Source organism: Cuculus canorus, chromosome 22 (assembly GCF_017976375.1).
Source record: "Cuculus canorus isolate bCucCan1 chromosome 22, bCucCan1.pri, whole genome shotgun sequence".
Taxonomy (NCBI): domain Eukaryota; kingdom Metazoa; phylum Chordata; class Aves; order Cuculiformes; family Cuculidae; genus Cuculus; species Cuculus canorus.
The window spans coordinates 7,886,505-7,905,013 of NC_071422.1; the positions used below are offsets into that span (position 1 = coordinate 7,886,505).

The 18,509-nt window shown below is 50.8% G+C and overlaps 1 protein-coding gene across 3 annotated transcripts in view; it reads left to right on the plus strand.

The window, feature by feature from the left end:
• Positions 1-18,509, plus strand: part of CSMD2 (CUB and Sushi multiple domains 2) — a 295,469-nt gene that overhangs the window by 229,395 nt on the left and 47,565 nt on the right. For all 3 annotated transcript variants that reach the window (XM_054086316.1, XM_054086315.1, XM_054086317.1), the window contains 9 exons: positions 906-1,002; positions 1,953-2,057; positions 5,856-5,974; positions 6,070-6,139; positions 8,443-8,559; positions 9,512-9,721; positions 11,624-11,812; positions 14,217-14,394; positions 15,340-15,485. In XM_054086316.1, the coding sequence (XP_053942291.1) occupies positions 906-1,002; positions 1,953-2,057; positions 5,856-5,974; positions 6,070-6,139; positions 8,443-8,559; positions 9,512-9,721; positions 11,624-11,812; positions 14,217-14,394; positions 15,340-15,485 (1,231 nt within the window). The remainder of the gene's footprint in view (positions 1-905; positions 1,003-1,952; positions 2,058-5,855; positions 5,975-6,069; positions 6,140-8,442; positions 8,560-9,511; positions 9,722-11,623; positions 11,813-14,216; positions 14,395-15,339; positions 15,486-18,509) is intronic.

Consider the following 18,509-nt stretch of genomic DNA (forward strand, 5'->3'; position numbering starts at 1 on the left):
GAAGTTTAATTTGAGGTGCTCAGTGTTGGAAAATTGCGTCTCGAGCTTATAAATTAAAGCTGTTTTTCCCCAGTGCTGTTGGCTCTCTCCCAGGTTGCCGTCTGACTCTCTCGGGCTGTTGACTAAACGTGATGTACAGCACCGCTTATTTCTCTTAATGGGACGCTGACTTCTTGGGACTCCCGGTATTTAGGACTAAAGGCAGAATCCATTTTAATAGTCATCAAGGAAAACAAATCTGTGCAGTGACACGGAGATCTTTGCTGAAGTATCAGCTGCTTTTCAGTGTAATGCAGATTTATGAGATCTCCTGATGTTACTGGTTTGAGGATTGCATTGAAGTTCAAGCTGATGGAGTTGAGTGATGTCCTTAAGCTGCCAAACCTCATGGGGCCAGCAGGGAAGGGTGAGGAGGTTGGAAACGCAACCGGAGTGATTTGATTAAAGCTGAGAAACAAGGCAGGTGCAGTAGCTTCATTAGATTGAAAAATATCTTGTGGTTTAACGCGGGCTTCTTTGGCTTTATTCTAGCTCCTGGATTGCTCGTGGTTGCTTTCACATGAAAGTGTTGCAAAAGTCTTGAGGGGATTCTGAAAACTGGGGGAAAAGGCTCAGATTCTCGGCTGCTGTGAATTAGCTGTGACGTTACTGGAGCTCTCCCTTTGCAGCCGCCGCCGGCACCCCCGGCCGAGGTTGGGAGTGTGGAGTTGCTGGGATGAGCTGTGTAACCCAACTGGGGGCGATCAGAGGCCACAGGTCTCCAGGCTTTGCCAGAGCATTAGCAGTGCTGACCTAAAGCCCCAGGGATGGTCCTAACCTGATTAGTACCCCTTCAATTAATATTTTGCTTTATTAGCATGATTACAGGAGTCGTACTACTACTTCTTTCTTTTTTTCCGCTTCAGATCCAGGTGATCAGTTTTGTTACTGAGCAGAACTGGGATTCCCTGGAAGTGTTCGATGGAGGAGATAACACGGCCACCATGCTGGGAAGTTTCTCGGGTAGGTGTTCGCCTCATGTTGGGTGAAGCCCATCAGTGCACGCTGAATTCCTGTTCACCTCAGCTGAACTGCAGCTCCTGTGTAGAATTAAGCATATGCTTAAATGCTTCAAGAACTCGGAATAGATCTAAGCATGTGCTTAAAGGGGGTCGTGTGCTTTGAACCTGGAATTGGGCTGCTGTCCTGCAGGAAATGTTGATGCAGAGCCTCCTCAGTGGGTTGGATGTGGGGGTTTTGCAAACACCCACGAATGCTTCCACAGCGTAGAGGTGGGAGCTCCACCAGCGCTGCAGGTCCCGTGGGATCAGCTGATACGCACCAAACCTGGCTGATTTGCACCAAAATGGATGCAGGGCTACAGACCCACCTTACTTTTGCTCGCCGGTGGGGACTGTGGTTTTTAGCAGAGCAGGGAGCCCAGGAGCGCTGTAAAGCTTGCAAATAGCAGAGGTGCTTGCAAACCCACAGCCCCGATTCTTCTTTGTTTAATAAACAAAAGTGCTGTGAGATTGGTATGGAGAAGGGCCGCGCACAAAGACGAGCAGACGCCAGCACTCCAAGAGCTGCATTTCAGCTAAAACCACCTTGACCTGCTGTGGCAGCAGCTTCCAGGGAACGAGGCAGGAGAGGGAATCTGGACCTTTTGGGGGACCCACGCTCCACCCACGCTGTTTCTCATCACTTGTTCCCTTCTCGCTGCTTTTGCTCTGCCTGGTCTGTAAGTGGTAGGACTTCACATGATGAAAATCATCTGTAGGATTTGAAAAGGCCATTGCAGAGAGGCCTGGGGTATTTCTCAATTGGCCTCATTAGAACCTGATCAAAACCAACAGAGCTTGTCAAGTTAAAGGACTTTCTGTTCTCAGCCTCTTCTGCAGCGAGTCTCGGAGGACATGGAGGAGGAAGAAAGAATCCTCTTCAGTATCTTTGTGCACCTCTTGTTTTCCCAGGAACTACAGTGCCTGCGCTGCTGAACAGCACTTCAAACCAACTCTATCTGCATTTCTATTCGGATATCAGCGTCTCTGCTGCCGGCTTTCACCTGGAATACAAAAGTAAGAGCAATTCAGCCTTGATCTCGCAGTTCCTCTGAGCGATGGGGAAATGATTATAGAGCCGTCTCCTTGTAGGAGTGGAAGCTGCTTAGTGGGGACGGGGCAGTGAGCCCTTAAGAGCAATGCGTACGTTCCCTGCTCTTGAGTTGCAGAGAGGGAGCGTTAAATGGAGAAGAGATGCAGCAGAGGAGGTGTGGGATCACGAGTTGACCTGCGTCTTGCTGCCAATGCACTTTGTAGCAGCTGTTTGGTTTCTGTGTTGTAGCACAGGAGGAGTTTTGGAGGCCAAGGGATTAAAAATTCATGGAGGGCTGGCTTGTTCAACACAGCACTGAGGTCTTAGCTCAGGACGTGGCTAAAATGATGCTTGCCAGAGGCTGGGAGGGACTGCCTGCTCTGTGCAGTCTTTCATAGGAGAATTCAATATTGGTCATTGCTGGGAACAGCGTGCAGGGCTAGACAGATCTTTATGGGAGAATTCCAGTTGGAAGGGACCTCAGAGGTCATCTCATCACATCTCCTGCTGACAGCAGGGTCAGGTATGAGAGAAAACAAGATTACTCACTTTACACGTCTGTATGCAGCCTGTGCATGAAAAATGCCAGGGCTGGAGACTGGGCAAACACTGGGCAGCTTCCCTTCACAGGATGGTGCTGCAGCTCGTTTGTCTGTGGTGCCTCTGCCCTGTGTTTGGAGGTGCAGTGCCCGGGCAGCATCATTTACCTCCCGTGTGACTGGTACGAATGCACGGCCACCCTCCCAGCAGGGCTGTTGCAGCAATTATTCCTGCAGATGTTGCTTTTTACTTCTACCCATTGGTACATGGAAGCGCCTTCTAAACCCATCTGCATTGTCCTGACACACCTTATAAAGCCTCACAGTGTGTGTTTACAGGGCGCGGGTGAATATGACCAACGTGACACTTGGCAGTGCTTTTTTCAGTCTCCAGCTCAAGGAGGCACGTTGGCGTCAGCTGAATGGGAAACTTTGAGATCATGTTCCAAAGCAAGTACTGGCCCAAGTGTGGGTACCCACTCTTTTTCTACCCCTCTTCTGTGTTGGACAGTTCAGTGGGTTCATCCGTTATGGATTATGCCAACATCCTGGCAGAACGGCAGCGCTTTGCTTCCAGCGGCTCTAATGCAAGCCTGCCTTTGGTTCTTGGCTACTCAGCCCCAAGAACATCATTATATAGAGTGATATACAGGCACAGTGCATGAATAAAGAAATGCTCAGCGGGAAGAGACCAAACCTGACTTTTTAGTAGGCGTGGTGGTGTTGGGCTGATTGGAGTTGATGATCTTAAAGGTCTTTTCCAGCCTTAATGATTCCATGATTCTAAGACCAGAACTGCGAGACGTGGCAGGGAAGAGACTCTCTTGGGAAAGGGCTGTCAGGTTTGGATAAGGATGCCAAGGACTTATTCTCCCCCATGTCTGTGTTCTGATTCCTGCTCTTGGAGCAGATGTCCGTGCAGGGGAGATGTACAGCTGAGCTGCAGTGGGTCAGCAGGATGGTGGCTGTTACCTCGCCGATGGTGCCGTACCAAGGGCTGGAATTACTCAGACGCAGCCTGGCAGCAGCACAGAGAGCGTGCCGGCAAGCAGGTGCCGAGCGGCAGCTCTCGGCTCTGCTCAGTGCATGTAAATCGAGTGTTTAGCTAGCGGTCAGGAAAGCAAGCAGGCTGTGCATTTGCAGCGTGCTAACGATGCGGGTGCAGCGGGCCCGGAGCCTGCCCGGTCTCTGTGCAGCTCTCGGGGGACTGGTTAATGCGTGGTGATGCTCTGGGTCTGTCCCGGTGCTGGGAGCGGTGATGGGGAGCTGATGAGAGATGTGCTGGGGCTGCTGTCTCTGTTCACGCAATCTTCCTTGGGGCAATGCAAACATAATTGCTTCTTGCTGGACACCGTGTCTGACAATCGGTTTTGATCGCAAACCTTGTGTTTGTCTCTGAAGCCAACCAGCGTTCTGTTTATTTTTTCCAGAGCGGCAAATAGATTTGAAAGTGCATTTCATTTTGTGAACAATCCACAGAAATGGCAGAGCTGCTTGGCTGCGGGCGCTGTGTGCTTTAGAGGGCCAACTGGTACTGAGCTTTCCAGGTTTTACTGGGGTTGCAAGCTGAAACCTTGCATATTGATGGATCCAGCGAGATTACAGCAACTAAAACCGCTGGGGAGATACAGAGCGCCCCGGATTGCTCTGGGGAAATGGATGTTGTTATAGAAATTCCCTTGCTGCATCTCTTGTTTCTTCTTCATTTCTATTTCAATCAATAAGTTCTTTGAGGATCTTATTACCCTATTGGCAACGATCACGCTCAGGGTTTTCATGAGGCTTGGGATTATCAGGCTTGTTTGGTTTCTTTGCTGAGACAATTAGTAGGTGTTGATTTTCAGGGCAGCTGGGAAGAATGTTTTTTGCTGTGCTTGTACGAGTGGAATTTCACAGCTGTGAGCCCCAGGTTTTGCCTTTGTTCATTTAGAGGTGCTGCAGGGAAGTTTTGAGACATGAGCAAAACCACCAGAGTGTGTTTCCCCCGTTTCGCCCTCGCTGGATTCTTCCAGCAAAGCTCTTATCTCTGCATGCTCGAAAGCTAAAGCAGATCAAGTGCCATGTAGGACAGAGTGAAACTCGGTGCCCACTGATCTGAACGGGCGGTTAGTTAGAGCTGTTTTCTCTCTGAAGGTCAAGCAGCACAGCCGGGTGTGAGGAGGGACTGTGTGTTTTCTTGCTGGGAAGCGTGATTCGGGTTTCAGGAGGAGAGTCAGCATCTCCTCTCTCCTTTCTTTTTCCATCTCTGTTCGGCTCAGCCTGCAGCCTGGGGGGTTCACGCCGAGCATCAGCCCTTGCGGGGAGGCAGGTTATCGTTTAGTGGCAACTGCCAGCGCCGAGAGCGAGGGAGGTGCTGGCGGGCGGCTGAGCCGCAGTGGGTGCGACACCAGACCTCGTTTTATCTCCCGTTGGTGTTGCAGGAGGAAGAGGGAGCAGCATGGGTGAAAAGGACACATGGCCTTGGGGACTGCGAATTGGGTTTGCAGCAGGATATTCCCACTTGTAAATGTAGCTCAGATGGAAATGGGATGGAATGACATTTTTGTAGGCCACAGGCACCGTCAGGGACCGGCCGTGCTTGCTGCTGCTTGTATCTCATGGTGAATTCAGTCTGTAATTGAAAACAGGAGGAGTAGGGCTGGAGAATGAAACCACGCTGTCCCTACCTAGAAAGGGACAAGTGCCCTACAACACATAGCGAACACCCCTGACGTTGCCAGGATGCTCCCTTGCTTCCTCTCCCATCTTCTGTCAGATGCTGACTGGTTGGTAAAGGCACATATGGCATCACATGGGTGTGGACCTCAGATGGTGAGGGTTTGTGGTGGGTGTTTTGGTTCAGGAACCATTTAGAAGGAGTCTTTGCTTTGCTCCGCTGTCACGGAGACGGCTCTTCCATCCGGTCGTTAAGGTTCGGTCAAAAGTGGTTTTGGCCACGAATCACAAACTGATTTGTGATACCTTTGTACCTTGAAAAACTTGTGCTCAGCTAAAGTGGAGGCACTGGACATGGATACCTCTGGACCGTGGCCGGAGCCGGTACCACCGGGGAATGCTTGCAGGCTCCGGGCTGTCTGTGGAGAATACAAAGGCCACAGGACTTTCCCCACGCGGTGTCTGAGGTGGAGGTGGTTGGTAAGGAGGGGAAGGGATAAAATGAAGGTTTGTGTTTCCATTCCTTCTGCCCTCGGTGCAGACCCCGTCCCTGCTCCCTGGCACACTCCTCTTGCTTTTCCTTCGCAGCCGTCGGTCTGTCCAGCTGCCCGGAGCCCCCCGTTCCCGGGAACGGCCTGAAGATCGGCGAGCGCTATTTAGTGAACGATGTCGTCTCTTTCCAGTGCGAACCAGGCTACGCGCTTCAGGTAGTGAACGTCTTCCAACAAAAAGGAGGAGAATAAACTCCCGGGGGATACAGAGAGACCTTCCAAACCCTGTCTCTTGCTCTCCTCTCCTCCAGGGCCACTCGCACATCTCCTGCATGCCGGGCACCGTCCGCCGCTGGAATTACCCACCTCCGCTTTGCATCGGTAGGACTCTCATTCTCTCGTACCTGGCAGACATTTATAGCACTTCTCTCTCAAAAAAAAATGTAAAGGTCTGTGTTAGAGAAATTAAGATTTGTATTGGAAGTGAGATGGAGTGTGAGAAAATCTGTGTTTGTTGCAAGAGGAGATTTCAATGGAAAGGTCCCTCCGGGCTGCAGGAGGCTTTATCTGGAATGCTAAAAATGTGCCTACAGTCTAAAACGTGGAATACAAAACCACTTCCTAAAAAAATCCATTCAAAAGGGAAAACCTAAAACCCGTTTATACTGCAGATGGGTTGGGGTTATGGGTGGAGAGGTTTTTTTCCATCTTAAGCGAAGCTCTGCAGACTGTTTTTTATTTCTATGAAATGCATCTTGATGTCACTGAAACGGCAGCGTTGATGGGGCCTGGTCACTCTCCCAGTATCTCCAAACCACACCGCTTGGTCCCTGGCAGGTCCTGTGTGACCGCCGGGAGCCGGGTTGCTGTTTAGACAGCTTTTTGCCCATGATGCCCTCCAAGAAGAAGGGCTGAGACTGCCGAGTGGTTCAGACCTTAAGAGGGAAGGACCAGGCAGCTGATCTCCACCATGAAAGAAGTAATCCTAAGGAGAACTGACACAGAGGTGAAGAGAGCTTGCTGGAGTCTCTGGATTATTTTCAGTATTTTGCTTTTAGCAAATCTAGGTGTTTAATATTCATATTGCGCATTTTACAGCTTTGAGAAAGACATTTATGCATTTAATAGCTTTAGTTAACAGTTATTTCAGGCTCCTGCTGTTCTAGCTTACATCATTTTGCTTTAAAGTAATTATAAGAGCTAACAGTTCTTTTATCCGATGATCTGCAGGCCAGGAATAAATACAGAGACATTTGCAGCAGAATGGCTGAGCTAAAGGACTCGTCCCCATGGGAGTCGCTTTGACAGAAATCAGAAGGCCTTCAGCTCAGCGTTAGAGTTGGGGACTCCAGCCTGGAGGAGAATCCCAACCTTATCATCCAGCTGATGATGATTTTAAACGTTGCAAGTTTTCTCCCTTTAATCAGCACCTGTAGTTCCGTAGGATTTTGCCGGGTCGAGCTTTGCCCACCAGGCGCTGTCACAGCGTAAATACTGGTGCAGATGGTTTGGATTTGGGTGGTTGTGACCAAGTGCAGGGGTGCAAACACCCACCCACCCGTCTGTTTGCATCCCTCGGCTTTCATTGCACTTGACTGAAGAAGGTCATCCGGCTTCAGAGAGGCATAAACATCTCTGCAGCCGAGCGCCCATCCTCCGGAGTGACCGTCTTCCTTTGAGGGGCCGCGACGGCACCCCGCTCTGACAGCTCGAAGTCGTTGTCCTGTGCTCATCGTGTGTCTAAACCTTGTCCTGCTGCCCCCACGGAACCCAGGCTTTGGTTCTTCCCTTGCCCAGGGAACAGCTTGCTTCCCTGGCCGAGCGTGCCGATTTTCTTTTGGTCTACTTCATCCAGATGCTTGACTTCTAAATAATGTAGGAGTAGTTCTATTAAAGAGCCATTAGAGGAAAAAGAGAGAAGTCTTCTGGGAGAAACCTTGTTAGCAGCAAGTACACACGTAATGAGCTAGTGGACAAAGGGAGTCTGCACCTCCGCTGCCAGAACGTGTTAGGAGCACACCTGGGTGTATTCAGCTGGATGGCATTACCGCAACGAGGTAGAGGGCGTCCAGATAAGCATGAGAACTCACTATCTATGTTTAGATTTCATGTGATGCCTTTTGTAAACATATTTTGCGCTGTCATCTGTAGATCACTTCTTGGTAGGAAATTTACTTCAGTCAGTGTGCAAACACGCTGTTCTGTGTTTATCAGTAGTTGCCCAGAGATGGGCAAGTGCAGCAGTCGAGGTAGCTCTGTTAACCAGAAGAAGAAGTAGCCGTAACTGGAGTTGAAATGGGATCAGGCTATTTTCTTCACAGTCATTTTTCAAGGTGGTTAAAAACTCAAACAAGTGCTGTGTGCTTCATGTGTGCTGTTATGATGTCTGTGGACAGAACAGAGCATCCATCTCTCGTCTTGCGGCTCAGATCTGCCTCTCCCCATGTGGTTGCCCAAACTGGACCTCTTGGTCCAGGCTTTTATCTCCAGAGGGCAGGAGAAAGGCACAGGCATTAGTAATGTGGGCACGCAGTGCCTGGCAAACTTCGTGCTATTCCATAGCAGGCTTTCCTCTTTCTCTTCTTGGTTTTTAATTTCCCTGTTCCCATGCAGCTGGCCAGCTGTGGGCATCGTCCAGAGAGACCCGTTAGTGATCCTGACCATTCATGCTGTCGATTTTACAGCCCAGTGTGGAGGAACAGCGGAAGAGATGGAAGGAGTGCTCCTGAGCCCGGGGTTCCCAGGGAACTATCCAAGCAACCTGGACTGCACGTGGAGGATATTGCTGCCGGTGGGGTTTGGTAAGACAGTGGGGTTTGGTGTGATGCTGCCACAGGAAAGATGATGGGAAGGTACCAACCCTGTTCAATCAGTCAGTCCGTGGTCAGTACTGGAGGCGTTGCTGGCCGAGATGAGTTACAGAAGCTCTGGTGTTCGACCTCTGATCACACTTGCTATTGGAGATGCATTTGTAGGATGCTGTGAAATGATAAACGTGTTTTTGAAAAGCTGATTGACGAGTCACCGTAGAGTGTGACGGGGCTGCAGGGATTTGCACACACGCCTCTGGATCAGCTCTAACATCCTCCTTCAGTGCGCTGGCGTGCTTCCCTGTCTTGAACTACTGACGTTTGTAACAGCCTTAGAGCATCACCAGCTGCATCACCCTTCATAAATGACACACGTGACCAAAGCTTGTGTCAGATAATATCCTCCCTCAGCTGGAGTTCGTGCAGCATCAGCACATTCAAAGCTAGGATCTCCCCAGCCCTTCGTAAGAGAAGGATTTGCACTCCTCCAGCTCAGCTTTGCTCCAGGCCAGCCCCATCAGGGTGCCCGATTGCCGGGAGGGACAAGTGTTGCACACCTGGAAGAGTCACTGACTTTCTGGGTTTCCTGAACTAATTCTGCTGCCGGGGAAACGAAACGCCTGGCTCAGTCTGTCCTGCCATCTGAGCTGGCTGCACTCCGTTTGGCGAGGGGTGATCCATGGAGCTCTGTGCCTGCCTTCTGCGTTTCTGTGGTGTCAGGCAGAGAGAGAGGCACGCGCAGGAGCTCCAGCAGCGTGAAACTACGGGCATTGGTAGCCTGAGCTTGTCTGAAGCCTACACCTGCAGGCACCCTGCACCCCACCATGGTAAACGTGCTCCTGCTGACTGACCAGGCTGTGCTGGGCATCACTGGGGGAGCCGTGCCGATGTGCTGAGGCTTGGGTATGGCTTTAAAGGCTGACTCTTCATTCTTCCACTCCAGGTGCTCACATCCAGTTCCTAAACTTCTCCACTGAGCCAAACCATGACTTCGTTGAAGTCCGTAATGGGCCGTATGACACCAGTAACGTCATCGGACGGTTCAGCGGCACCGAAATCCCCGGTTCCCTTCTGTCAACTTCTCATGAAACCACCGTGTACTTCCACAGCGACCACTCGCAGAACAAGCCGGGCTTCAAGCTGGAATACCAAGGTAAGGAGGCTGCAAAATGAGCAGCAGCGGGACAATCCTGTCCCCAGGTGAAAGGTGGTGGAGAGAGGGCAGGCATCATGGTTGTTGCTATTCTGTTGAATTAATTCCGCGAAGACTTAATCCAAATGAGTGGAAAGGTGTTACATGAAGGCCATGCTTAATCCTAATAACTGAGATCTGTTCACCCGGACTTACGCCTGCGGCAAGTAACAAATGTTCCTGGAGTGCTTTGTGACAGTGAAATGCCTTTGAATTAATTCCAGCCAGATTCACTTAGATCTTGGCTCTGTCGACTGTCAGTGCAAAGAGGAGAGTCCTCAGCAGCCCTGACTCTGCTCTGGAATTTTACAGCTGCTTTTCAGTCTCCACTGAAGTCCAAACACATCCTTAGCTGTGGCCCAGCTTTGTGCTGGAGCCGGCTGGTGGAGGGAAATGTATAAAGGAGCGAAGAGACAAATAATGTAACAGTGGGGCTGCCATGGATACCTGGAGTAAAACCACAGAAATAAGCTATTAAAATCGAAAGATGCCCTCAGTGTAGTTTTTTGAGGTGATGGGTGATGGAGGTTCCTACCTTCTTGCCCAGCCTGAGTCCTCGGGGTGCTCCCTGGTTTCAAACATTGTGCCCTCAGAGCTGCAGGGCTTCTGCCCCTGAAGCCAGCAAAGCAAAGCCCTGGAAATGCTCCTCTTATTGGGTTTTCTGCTCTGTGAAGGTTCTGGACTGGGGCTGCACCCAGCCAGGTGTGAGTGTTTGCCCTGTTGAAAGAGAACGTGAATTTCTGGCCCTGTCTGATCCCCAGCTCTGCCTTGATGAGCGTCTTTGCAAAACCCCTCGGTGTCCTCTGTCTTCCTCTCCTTGACTTATGGGAATATGAAGGGGCAAAGGATGCCCAGGACAGGTTGGGTACTGAATACGATGAGGATGGGCGTTGCTACGCAGCAGCTGGGAGCCAAGTGATCCACCTGCTGCCTGGGGGAGAGATCCGACGAGTGGGAAAGATGGAGCGTGTGTCTCCAGCTGTGCGACACAGCCAAGGACTGACAAAGGGCTGGCTACCCAGAAATAGCAGTAAAAGCCGCTACTCATCCTTAATTGAAAACATTAATTTTATCTTGGCTGTCCTGTTCGCGCACCATATAATTCATGCGCTGCTGCACAATGTAGGAAGGACTGTGCTCTGTGAGGCACTCTGGGTAATCTCCTGGAAATGGCTATGCAAATTAGCTCTAGCAAGGCTGACCGGTAATTTATAGTGCCAGGTGGAACATGTTAGCCGATTGACTTGCATCTCTCGTCAGGGTTGTCCACGTTCGGTTGAAAAACAAGGCAGGTTTCCCAGTGCGCAGTGAGGTGCGCGGTGACTCGGGGAGTTGGGGCTCCGAGGCTGGGGCGGAGCAGGGCAGCCCCAGTGCTCGCACCTAAGGCTGCACAAAGCAGCAGCAGGCTTTTCCCTCAGCCTTCCTGCCGCTCTGTGCGTGGTGCATTGAAGTTGAGCTCCTTCAGTTAAAGCATTGTATGAGGAGGAAGCAGCCAAGCAGGGTTGGGGTTGTTCTGGTCATGCTTTTGTGAGAAAATGCCATGTGACTGTTTACAAAGGCTTGGGGTGATGGGATGAGGGGCAATGGGTATAAACTGGAGAAGGGCAGATTTAGACTGGACATAAGGAAGAATTTCTTCACCATGAGAGTGGTGAGGCCCTGGCCCAGGTTGCCCAGAGAAGCTGTGGCTGCCCCATCCCTGGAGGGGTTCCAGGCCAGGTTGGATGGCCCTTGGGCAGCCTGATCCAGTGGGAGGTGTCCCTGCCCATGGCAGGGGGTGGAACTGGATGATCTTTAAGATCCCTTCCAACCCAAACTATTCTAGGATTCTATGAACCATTCCTCTTTATTTTCCTTTCTCAGCCTACGAGTTGCAGGAATGCCCGGACCCGGAACCTTTTGCTAACGGTGTTGTAAGAGGAGCGGGTTACAACGTTGGGCAGTCCATCTCCTTCGAGTGCCTGCCTGGCTACCAGCTGATCGGCCACCCCGTCCTGACCTGCCAGCATGGCACCAACAGGAACTGGGACCACCCGCTGCCCAGGTGTGAAGGTACGGTGTTGGGGTCACCCTGGGATCACCCAGGAATTTCTGGGGAGGGAACAGGCTTCAGCTCTTTGTTCTGGCGTCTTTTGGACTTGTTGCTTTGTTACTGGGCTGAAAGTTTCTCTTGAAAAAGGAGCATGGTTGGCGGCAGAGAATGTGCGCTTTGAATAAAGCCTCAGCCCCTGAGGTGTTGCAGTGTGTTCTCAGTGAGCTGATGTGCAGCGTACTCTAGCCTGGTCAAAGCAGACAAATTGCAGAACAGTTTTGGTTGGAAAATACCTTTAAGTTCATCGAGTCCAACCATCGATCGAGCCCTGCAAAGTCCACCAGTACATCATGTCCCTAAATATGACATCTCCTCATCTTTTAAACACCTCCGGGGGTGGTGACTCAACCTGGGCAGCCCATTCCAGTGCTTGGCAACCCTTTCAGTAAAGAAATTCTTCCTATTATCCAACCAATTCTAAGCATCGAAGCTCAAACATCCAGATTCTCTTCTCAAACCCCAGCACAGCTGTTCTGGCCTTTCATCCTCTGGGCCAAGGGACTGAGTTTTGTGTGGTTTATTTTAGAAGGTTTTCATATGAACCTTTAAGAAGTTCAGGACTGCTTATTGAAGATTTCCCACCGCGTTTCCCAGGAGCACTGACCTTTATCCCAGCCACCGTACGGCGCTTGGTCTGCAAGAGCTGTGCACTGGGGAAAGAGAGATGATATTTTTCCTCTTTTAACTCCTAAGTCCTTGAACCCCAGAGAACACAAAGCATAAAGAACTGAAATCTCAGCCGCACTTCCCCTGACCCCAGCGATGCAAGGGATGTGTGTTAGCTGAGAGACTCTGCTGCGCCCAGCTGGGTGCTGCTGACGGGGTGGGAAGCTGGTGGTACTGGGGTTATGCCCTCGTCTGCCTCAGGCGTCAGCTCTGCCAGCTGCAACCATCCAATTTTTCCTTCTTTATTGTGTTTTTAATGGCTTTCCTACTCTACAGCACTTCTGACAGCAGAGAGGGGTGAGGGGTTAGGTACAGTCTGGACCATTTGCTGCTTCTCTCTGTGTGCACATCAGGGGGCTGTTAGCGCTGCTAAAGTCCACGTAGAACTTTCCTTTTCTAGCGCTTTCCTTAAAATGGCCCATTTTTGCTTAGCAGCAAGCAGCGAGAACTTGCTGCCTTAGGCTGCCGGCCTCACCTTGCCCACGCGGGGCAGAGCTGAAAGCCCTTTTAATTAAAAGAGAAGCTGTAATTCTGAAATAAATGTGCAGAGGCCGAGGTTTTCATCACTGCTCCAGGGAGCGTTCCCAGCAGTCGGCATTCACCAGGCAGAAAGGAGTTTGGCCCCCAAGGTTTCTTGGGTGTTTGCTTCAGCAAAGGAGCGTACGGAGTTACAGAAGTACACGTGCTTTTCTCAGCTGGACAGACCATGTGAGAAAGCAGAGCAGGACCAGGCAGGGCGTATGTGTAGCCTGGCTCTACCCTCGCGTCTGGCACGTCGAGTCCGGGTGGTAGAAGTCTGTGGAGCTTCTCCTGTACAGAAGGGTAGAGTGTTCAGCACTGAGCCTGAGTTAATACATTGGGTAAGGAGGAAGGATGTGTTAGCCAAAGCCAAGGATTGGGTTAATACAGCTGCGTGGCTTCTAGCACAGAGCTGGTTTGGGCAGAGGATGCTGTCTGTGCTTACCCCCGTGCCTTCAGCTGTTGCAGGTTACCAGTAACGCGCTGCAGATGTTGTTATCATTTCCATTGAGCTTCCATGCCAGGGATGTCCAGATGCTGGTGCTTGTATCCAGGACAGACCTGCTGTGGCCCTCCTGCACTGCCTTCAGCAGGATGTCCTCTTCCCCTCCATCTTTTCCGCTGCCTGTTTCTAATTGCCTCTCTTTAGTTTGCAAGTTCATTTATTCCTGGAAGGCTCCTAGTGCAACAGAACTGTCATATTGATTAATGAATTGGATGCCGCTGTCCTACAAATCATCATTTCCCCCCTGCTCGGATGTGCTCTGCAAGAAGCCAGCTGCTCGGCGGTTCTGGTCCAGGCCAGAACAAGTGGATGGATTTGCCCACTGGTGTGAGCTGGTCGGGAGCTGTGTTTTCCATGCAGCTGGTGCAGCCCAAAGACTCCTAGTAGGGCACAGATAGAGTGTATTTGAGCACCTGGCTATCACATCTGTACAAATTGCCCTGGCAGTCTCCTTTCAGATCTGAACTACTTAATAAATCTATTGTAATGGAAATAGATCTGTTTGCGACAGATAGAAATTATTTGAGGCAAGCTAAGCCAAGATTTTAGGGCTGGATCCTCCTGTATCCAGAATCGCTATCTTTTTATCCAAAGAAAAATGGACAATAGAAGAGTTACTCTTTGGGAGGGGACATTTCTTCATTGGTTTTGTGTTTGTGTTTGATGACCTGCAGTGCCTTGCGGAGGGAACGTCACCACCCAGAATGGTACAGTGTACTCTCCGGGCTTCCCCAACCAGTACCCCAACTCCCAGGACTGCACTTGGCTTCTCACAGTACCAGTGGGATATGGAATCCATCTCAACTTCACCGTCCTGCAGACAGAGCCCTACAACGATTTCATCACTGTCTGGTGGGTTCGGCAAAGCTGTGAGGGCTGTCGGGAGCTGCTGCTGAGGCTCCGTTTCAGAAAGGTGCTCTTGCTGATCAATAGAGAGCATCCAGTGCCACAGTGCGTGGGTAACGCTGTGTTGGGGAGTAGGAAGAAGTACCCTCTGGGGATGCTTGGAATGAGGATTGGTAATTTTTTGAACTCTGTATGCTTGAATGGGGCCTTCAGATTAGGGACCATGTGCTCCAAAGTGGGCAAGATGACGATCTGAACACTATTAATGTTACATTCCTGGAAAGTGCAGGCAGGGAGTGCGAAGTCAGTGAAGAGAATGACTGCTGGATACCAAGGGTGCTGTGTGAGCAGTGGGAATATCATCTTTTGGCTCTGGGGGGGCGTCTGTACACGAACTGTGACCCCTGGTGCAAAACGGGCAATTAATCAATTGGCACCAATTTCTTCACCCCAGAAGCCTTACAGGCTGAGATCTTCCTTTCCTGTTTGGAGAAGGGAAGAGAAATGGCATATCATCAGGTTCAGGGGAGCACACGTAGCTGCACTGCCTGAGGAGCTTTGGGCCAAATTCTTGAGCTTGAAGCGCTCAGTCAATATCTGACTTCCAAACTCTCTGTGTCTGCTGTGCAAACGGGGAGTGGAACTCCTTTGGAAAACTCACCCCGATAATTCTTCAAGTTCTGAGGTTAAGGATGAGGTTCGTGTTTTTAAGTGTCTGCTGGGTGAGCTCTGCCTCGACTGTCCTGGTTACAGAGGAGCAGGGCGGGCGCTGGGGTCCAGGTCAGCTGCCCAGGGAGCTGCTGAATCTGTAGTGTGGGTGTAGGAAAGGGGGGACAAGGAGGACAGAGCATGTAGGAGTTCCTGTGCACGCGGTGCAGGAGGTTGGTTGTTGTACAGGATTAAGGAGATGTAATAATACTCTTTTCTTGTGTTTCTGCTCTATGATTTTAGGGATGGGCCACTGCAAACAGCCCCGCAGCTTGGTGTGTTCACTGGCAACTCGGCAAAGAAATCAGCCCAAAGCTCTTCCAATCAGGTCCTGATGAAATTCCACAGCGATGCAGCCAACGGAGGGATTTTTGCCATTTATTTCTACGGTCTGTACCCAAGCAATGCGTGCTTTGTACCTGCGTGCGGGGTGCCGAGGGGCGTGGATCGGTTGTGGGGAGGACTCATTTTGGGCAAAAGATGGGGAAAAAACACACTTCTACCTGAAATCTTCCACAAAGGGTCCAGGTTTTGCACATTTGAGATCTCTTACACAGTCAAGTGTTCCTGCAGCCTGTGCAGATGTGGAAATCCATCTGTAACGTTGCGATAATTCAAGCGCAGATCGAGTGCCTGCAAACTTAACAGCCGTGCCAGCCCTACGCCTCTCTCAAGGTGATGCCTGTAAATATCGCCCTCTCCATGGCAGATCCATTATGGATAGCTCTGCTTTGTTTACTTAAAGCTCCCCTTCGCTGCAGCGTCAGCCGGGTGAGGCGTTGTCATTCCGATGCTGTGATAAACCAGTTGGGTCATCTCGACGGCCTTTAAATGCCATCTGTGTTCAGAGACCTTAACACCATCTGCAAAAAGGGGTGTGTAGCGAGGTGGGTGTTGGTCTCTTCTCCCAGCTGACAGGTGGCAGGCTGAGAGGAAATGGCCTCAAGTTGCACCAAGGGAGGTTCAGATTAGACATCAGGAAAAATTTCTTCACTGAGAGTGTTCTCGAGCCCTGCAGAGGCTCCCCAGGAAGGTGGTGGAGTCCCCGTCCCTGGAAGGCTCTCAAAGCCGGGCAGGTGAGGTGCTCGGGGATGGTTTAGTAGTGGACGGGGACAGTTGGACGCAGTGATCACAAAGGTCTTTTCCAACCAAACAGTTCTGTGATTCTAGGAGAGGTGACTTCATCTCTGTGGGGAGGGAAAAGGTTCCTGTAAATCCCAGAATTACTGAGGATTCTTTGGTGTGAGTGCAGCCCACGCAAGAGAGACACTGGGAATTACATCGCAATGAGAGAGCATTTGCTTTCCACCACTAAACCCGAGCCCAACTTTAAATTGGATTAGCTAACAAGTTCCTACGGCAGTACTGGGATTTTGGGAAGCACGAATGGAGACCTCCTCTTGCTTCGATAATTTGCTGGCAACATCATCAACAAAAGCCGTCCATGAATTACGCGACGAATCTGTGCAGAATGTCTCAGCTTATGTTCAGTTCTGAAAGGCGAGTGTTATATGGATAGGCTGAACGTAAAGAACGTTTGCTGGGCTTCGGAGGGAATTGGTTTACTGCTGCAAAGCACTCCGAGATTTATGCTTCTAGACAATGGTGCGTATATAACAGTTGCGCAAAAAATTACGGTTGAGGCAGTTTGGCTCAGAAACGAGCAGTCGGTAAACACTGCTGCAGTTCAGAGAGTGCTTCCTTTTGTAATGCGAATTAAATGCTGGCATTGCTGTGGCGGAGCCCATCAGCATATGTTGCTGCTCTCTCATCTCGATAGCACTTTACCCTGAGGTTCCTTTCGCTGATGATTTATGGGGGTGTTCCTTCCAGCACTGAAAGGGGCTCCAGGAAAGCTGGGGAGGGGCTCTTGATCAGAGAGTACAGGGAGAAGAGTCGAGGGAATGGTTTTGAGCTAGAAGAGAGGATATGGAGATGTGGTCTTGGGAAGAAATGTTTTTCTGTGAGGGTGGGGAGGCCCTGGCCCAGGTTGCCCAGAGCAGTGGTGCCCCATCCCTGGAGGGGTTCCAGGCCAGGTTGGATGGGGCTCGGAGCCCCTGAGCCAGTGGGAGGTGTCCCTGCCCAGGGCAGGGGTGGGACTGGATGGGCTTTGAGGTCCCTTCCAACCCTGACTGTTCTGTGATTCTAAAGGCACTCACAGGCATGGTGAGGGGTCCGGAGGTGGTGCTGGCAGGTATCGGTGTAGGCCAGTGGTCATTCCCACCCTGGTAACCAGCTGGGCACTGCAGCAACACTTGGCCTTTTATTAAAGTGCCACTTACTGGCTCATTGCTCCCTTTATACCTGGGGCTTTGGCATAAAGCCAAACCCCAAAGATTTAAGGGAGTGAGGTGGTTGCCTCCAGAGTGAGATTGTCCTCCTTCCCAGCCTCCTGTTCTCCGTGTGGTGCCTTGCACACCAAGAAAGGGACGGGAGAAGGGGGAAGAATCTTCACCCCAGGCTCAGGCGATGCAGTCAGTTAAACCCTTGCCAACACCCTTTGGGGTGTAACTGCAGGAAATGCAGTGCTTATTTTCATTTCTGCACATTGGCAGTTCTGGGGCGTAGGAGACGTCCTCCGTCAGCTTCAAAATGTCTTTTCCTGTACAGGGATATCAGCACCGTGTCAGAACCACTGCGCTGCTAAATGCCTGCAGAGAAATGTTTCCTTAGGGTGGAAGAAGGGAAACAAAAGAATGATTCACAGACATTCAGGAGCATCCTTTGAAAACTGATAACATTGCACCCCTTATTAACTGGGTTCATTCAGGTGTCAGCACAAACTGATGTGTGAGCGTGACGGGAAAGGGTTTATGGCACAGGAACTCCAGGGGTCCCAGTGTGGCTCCAAGGACGGGACTCTGTGTTGTCCTGGTGAGAACAAATGGATGCGTGGTTGAAAGGAGCTTTGCCAGTGCTGTGTCACCCGTGTGCTGAAAGCCACCTTAATCACACCTGTATTGAAATGTGGCCCATTACGGAGAGGAGATGAATGCTGTAAATTCTGGGTTATCTTCCCGCTTCAACAGATGCTGGCAGGCACTATTTAAATTGCATTTAATTTAAATTTTGGTTACGGTTTCCTTTCCTTCTTCCCCCACTGTCAAACATCTGTTCAGAAGATCGCAAATCAGTCTGTTCCCTCCTGGGAAGGCTCTTTGCTGTGTGGCAGGAAGGTTCTCCCCTGCTGCCTCTCGCTCCTCTCCCGTCCCACCTGCGGGCTCTCCCAGCGCCTTTGCTCATCCGTTCTCTGTGCTTGACTGCAAAGAAGGGGATGGCTGTCCCAGTTACAGAGCTGGCTGTCCCAGTTACAGAGCTGGCTGTCCCAGTTACAGAGCTGGCTCTTGCCTTTAACCCTCCCGGTTGAGTTGAGCTCACTGTAGCAGCATCTACGTTGGTTCTTCTTCCTCCTT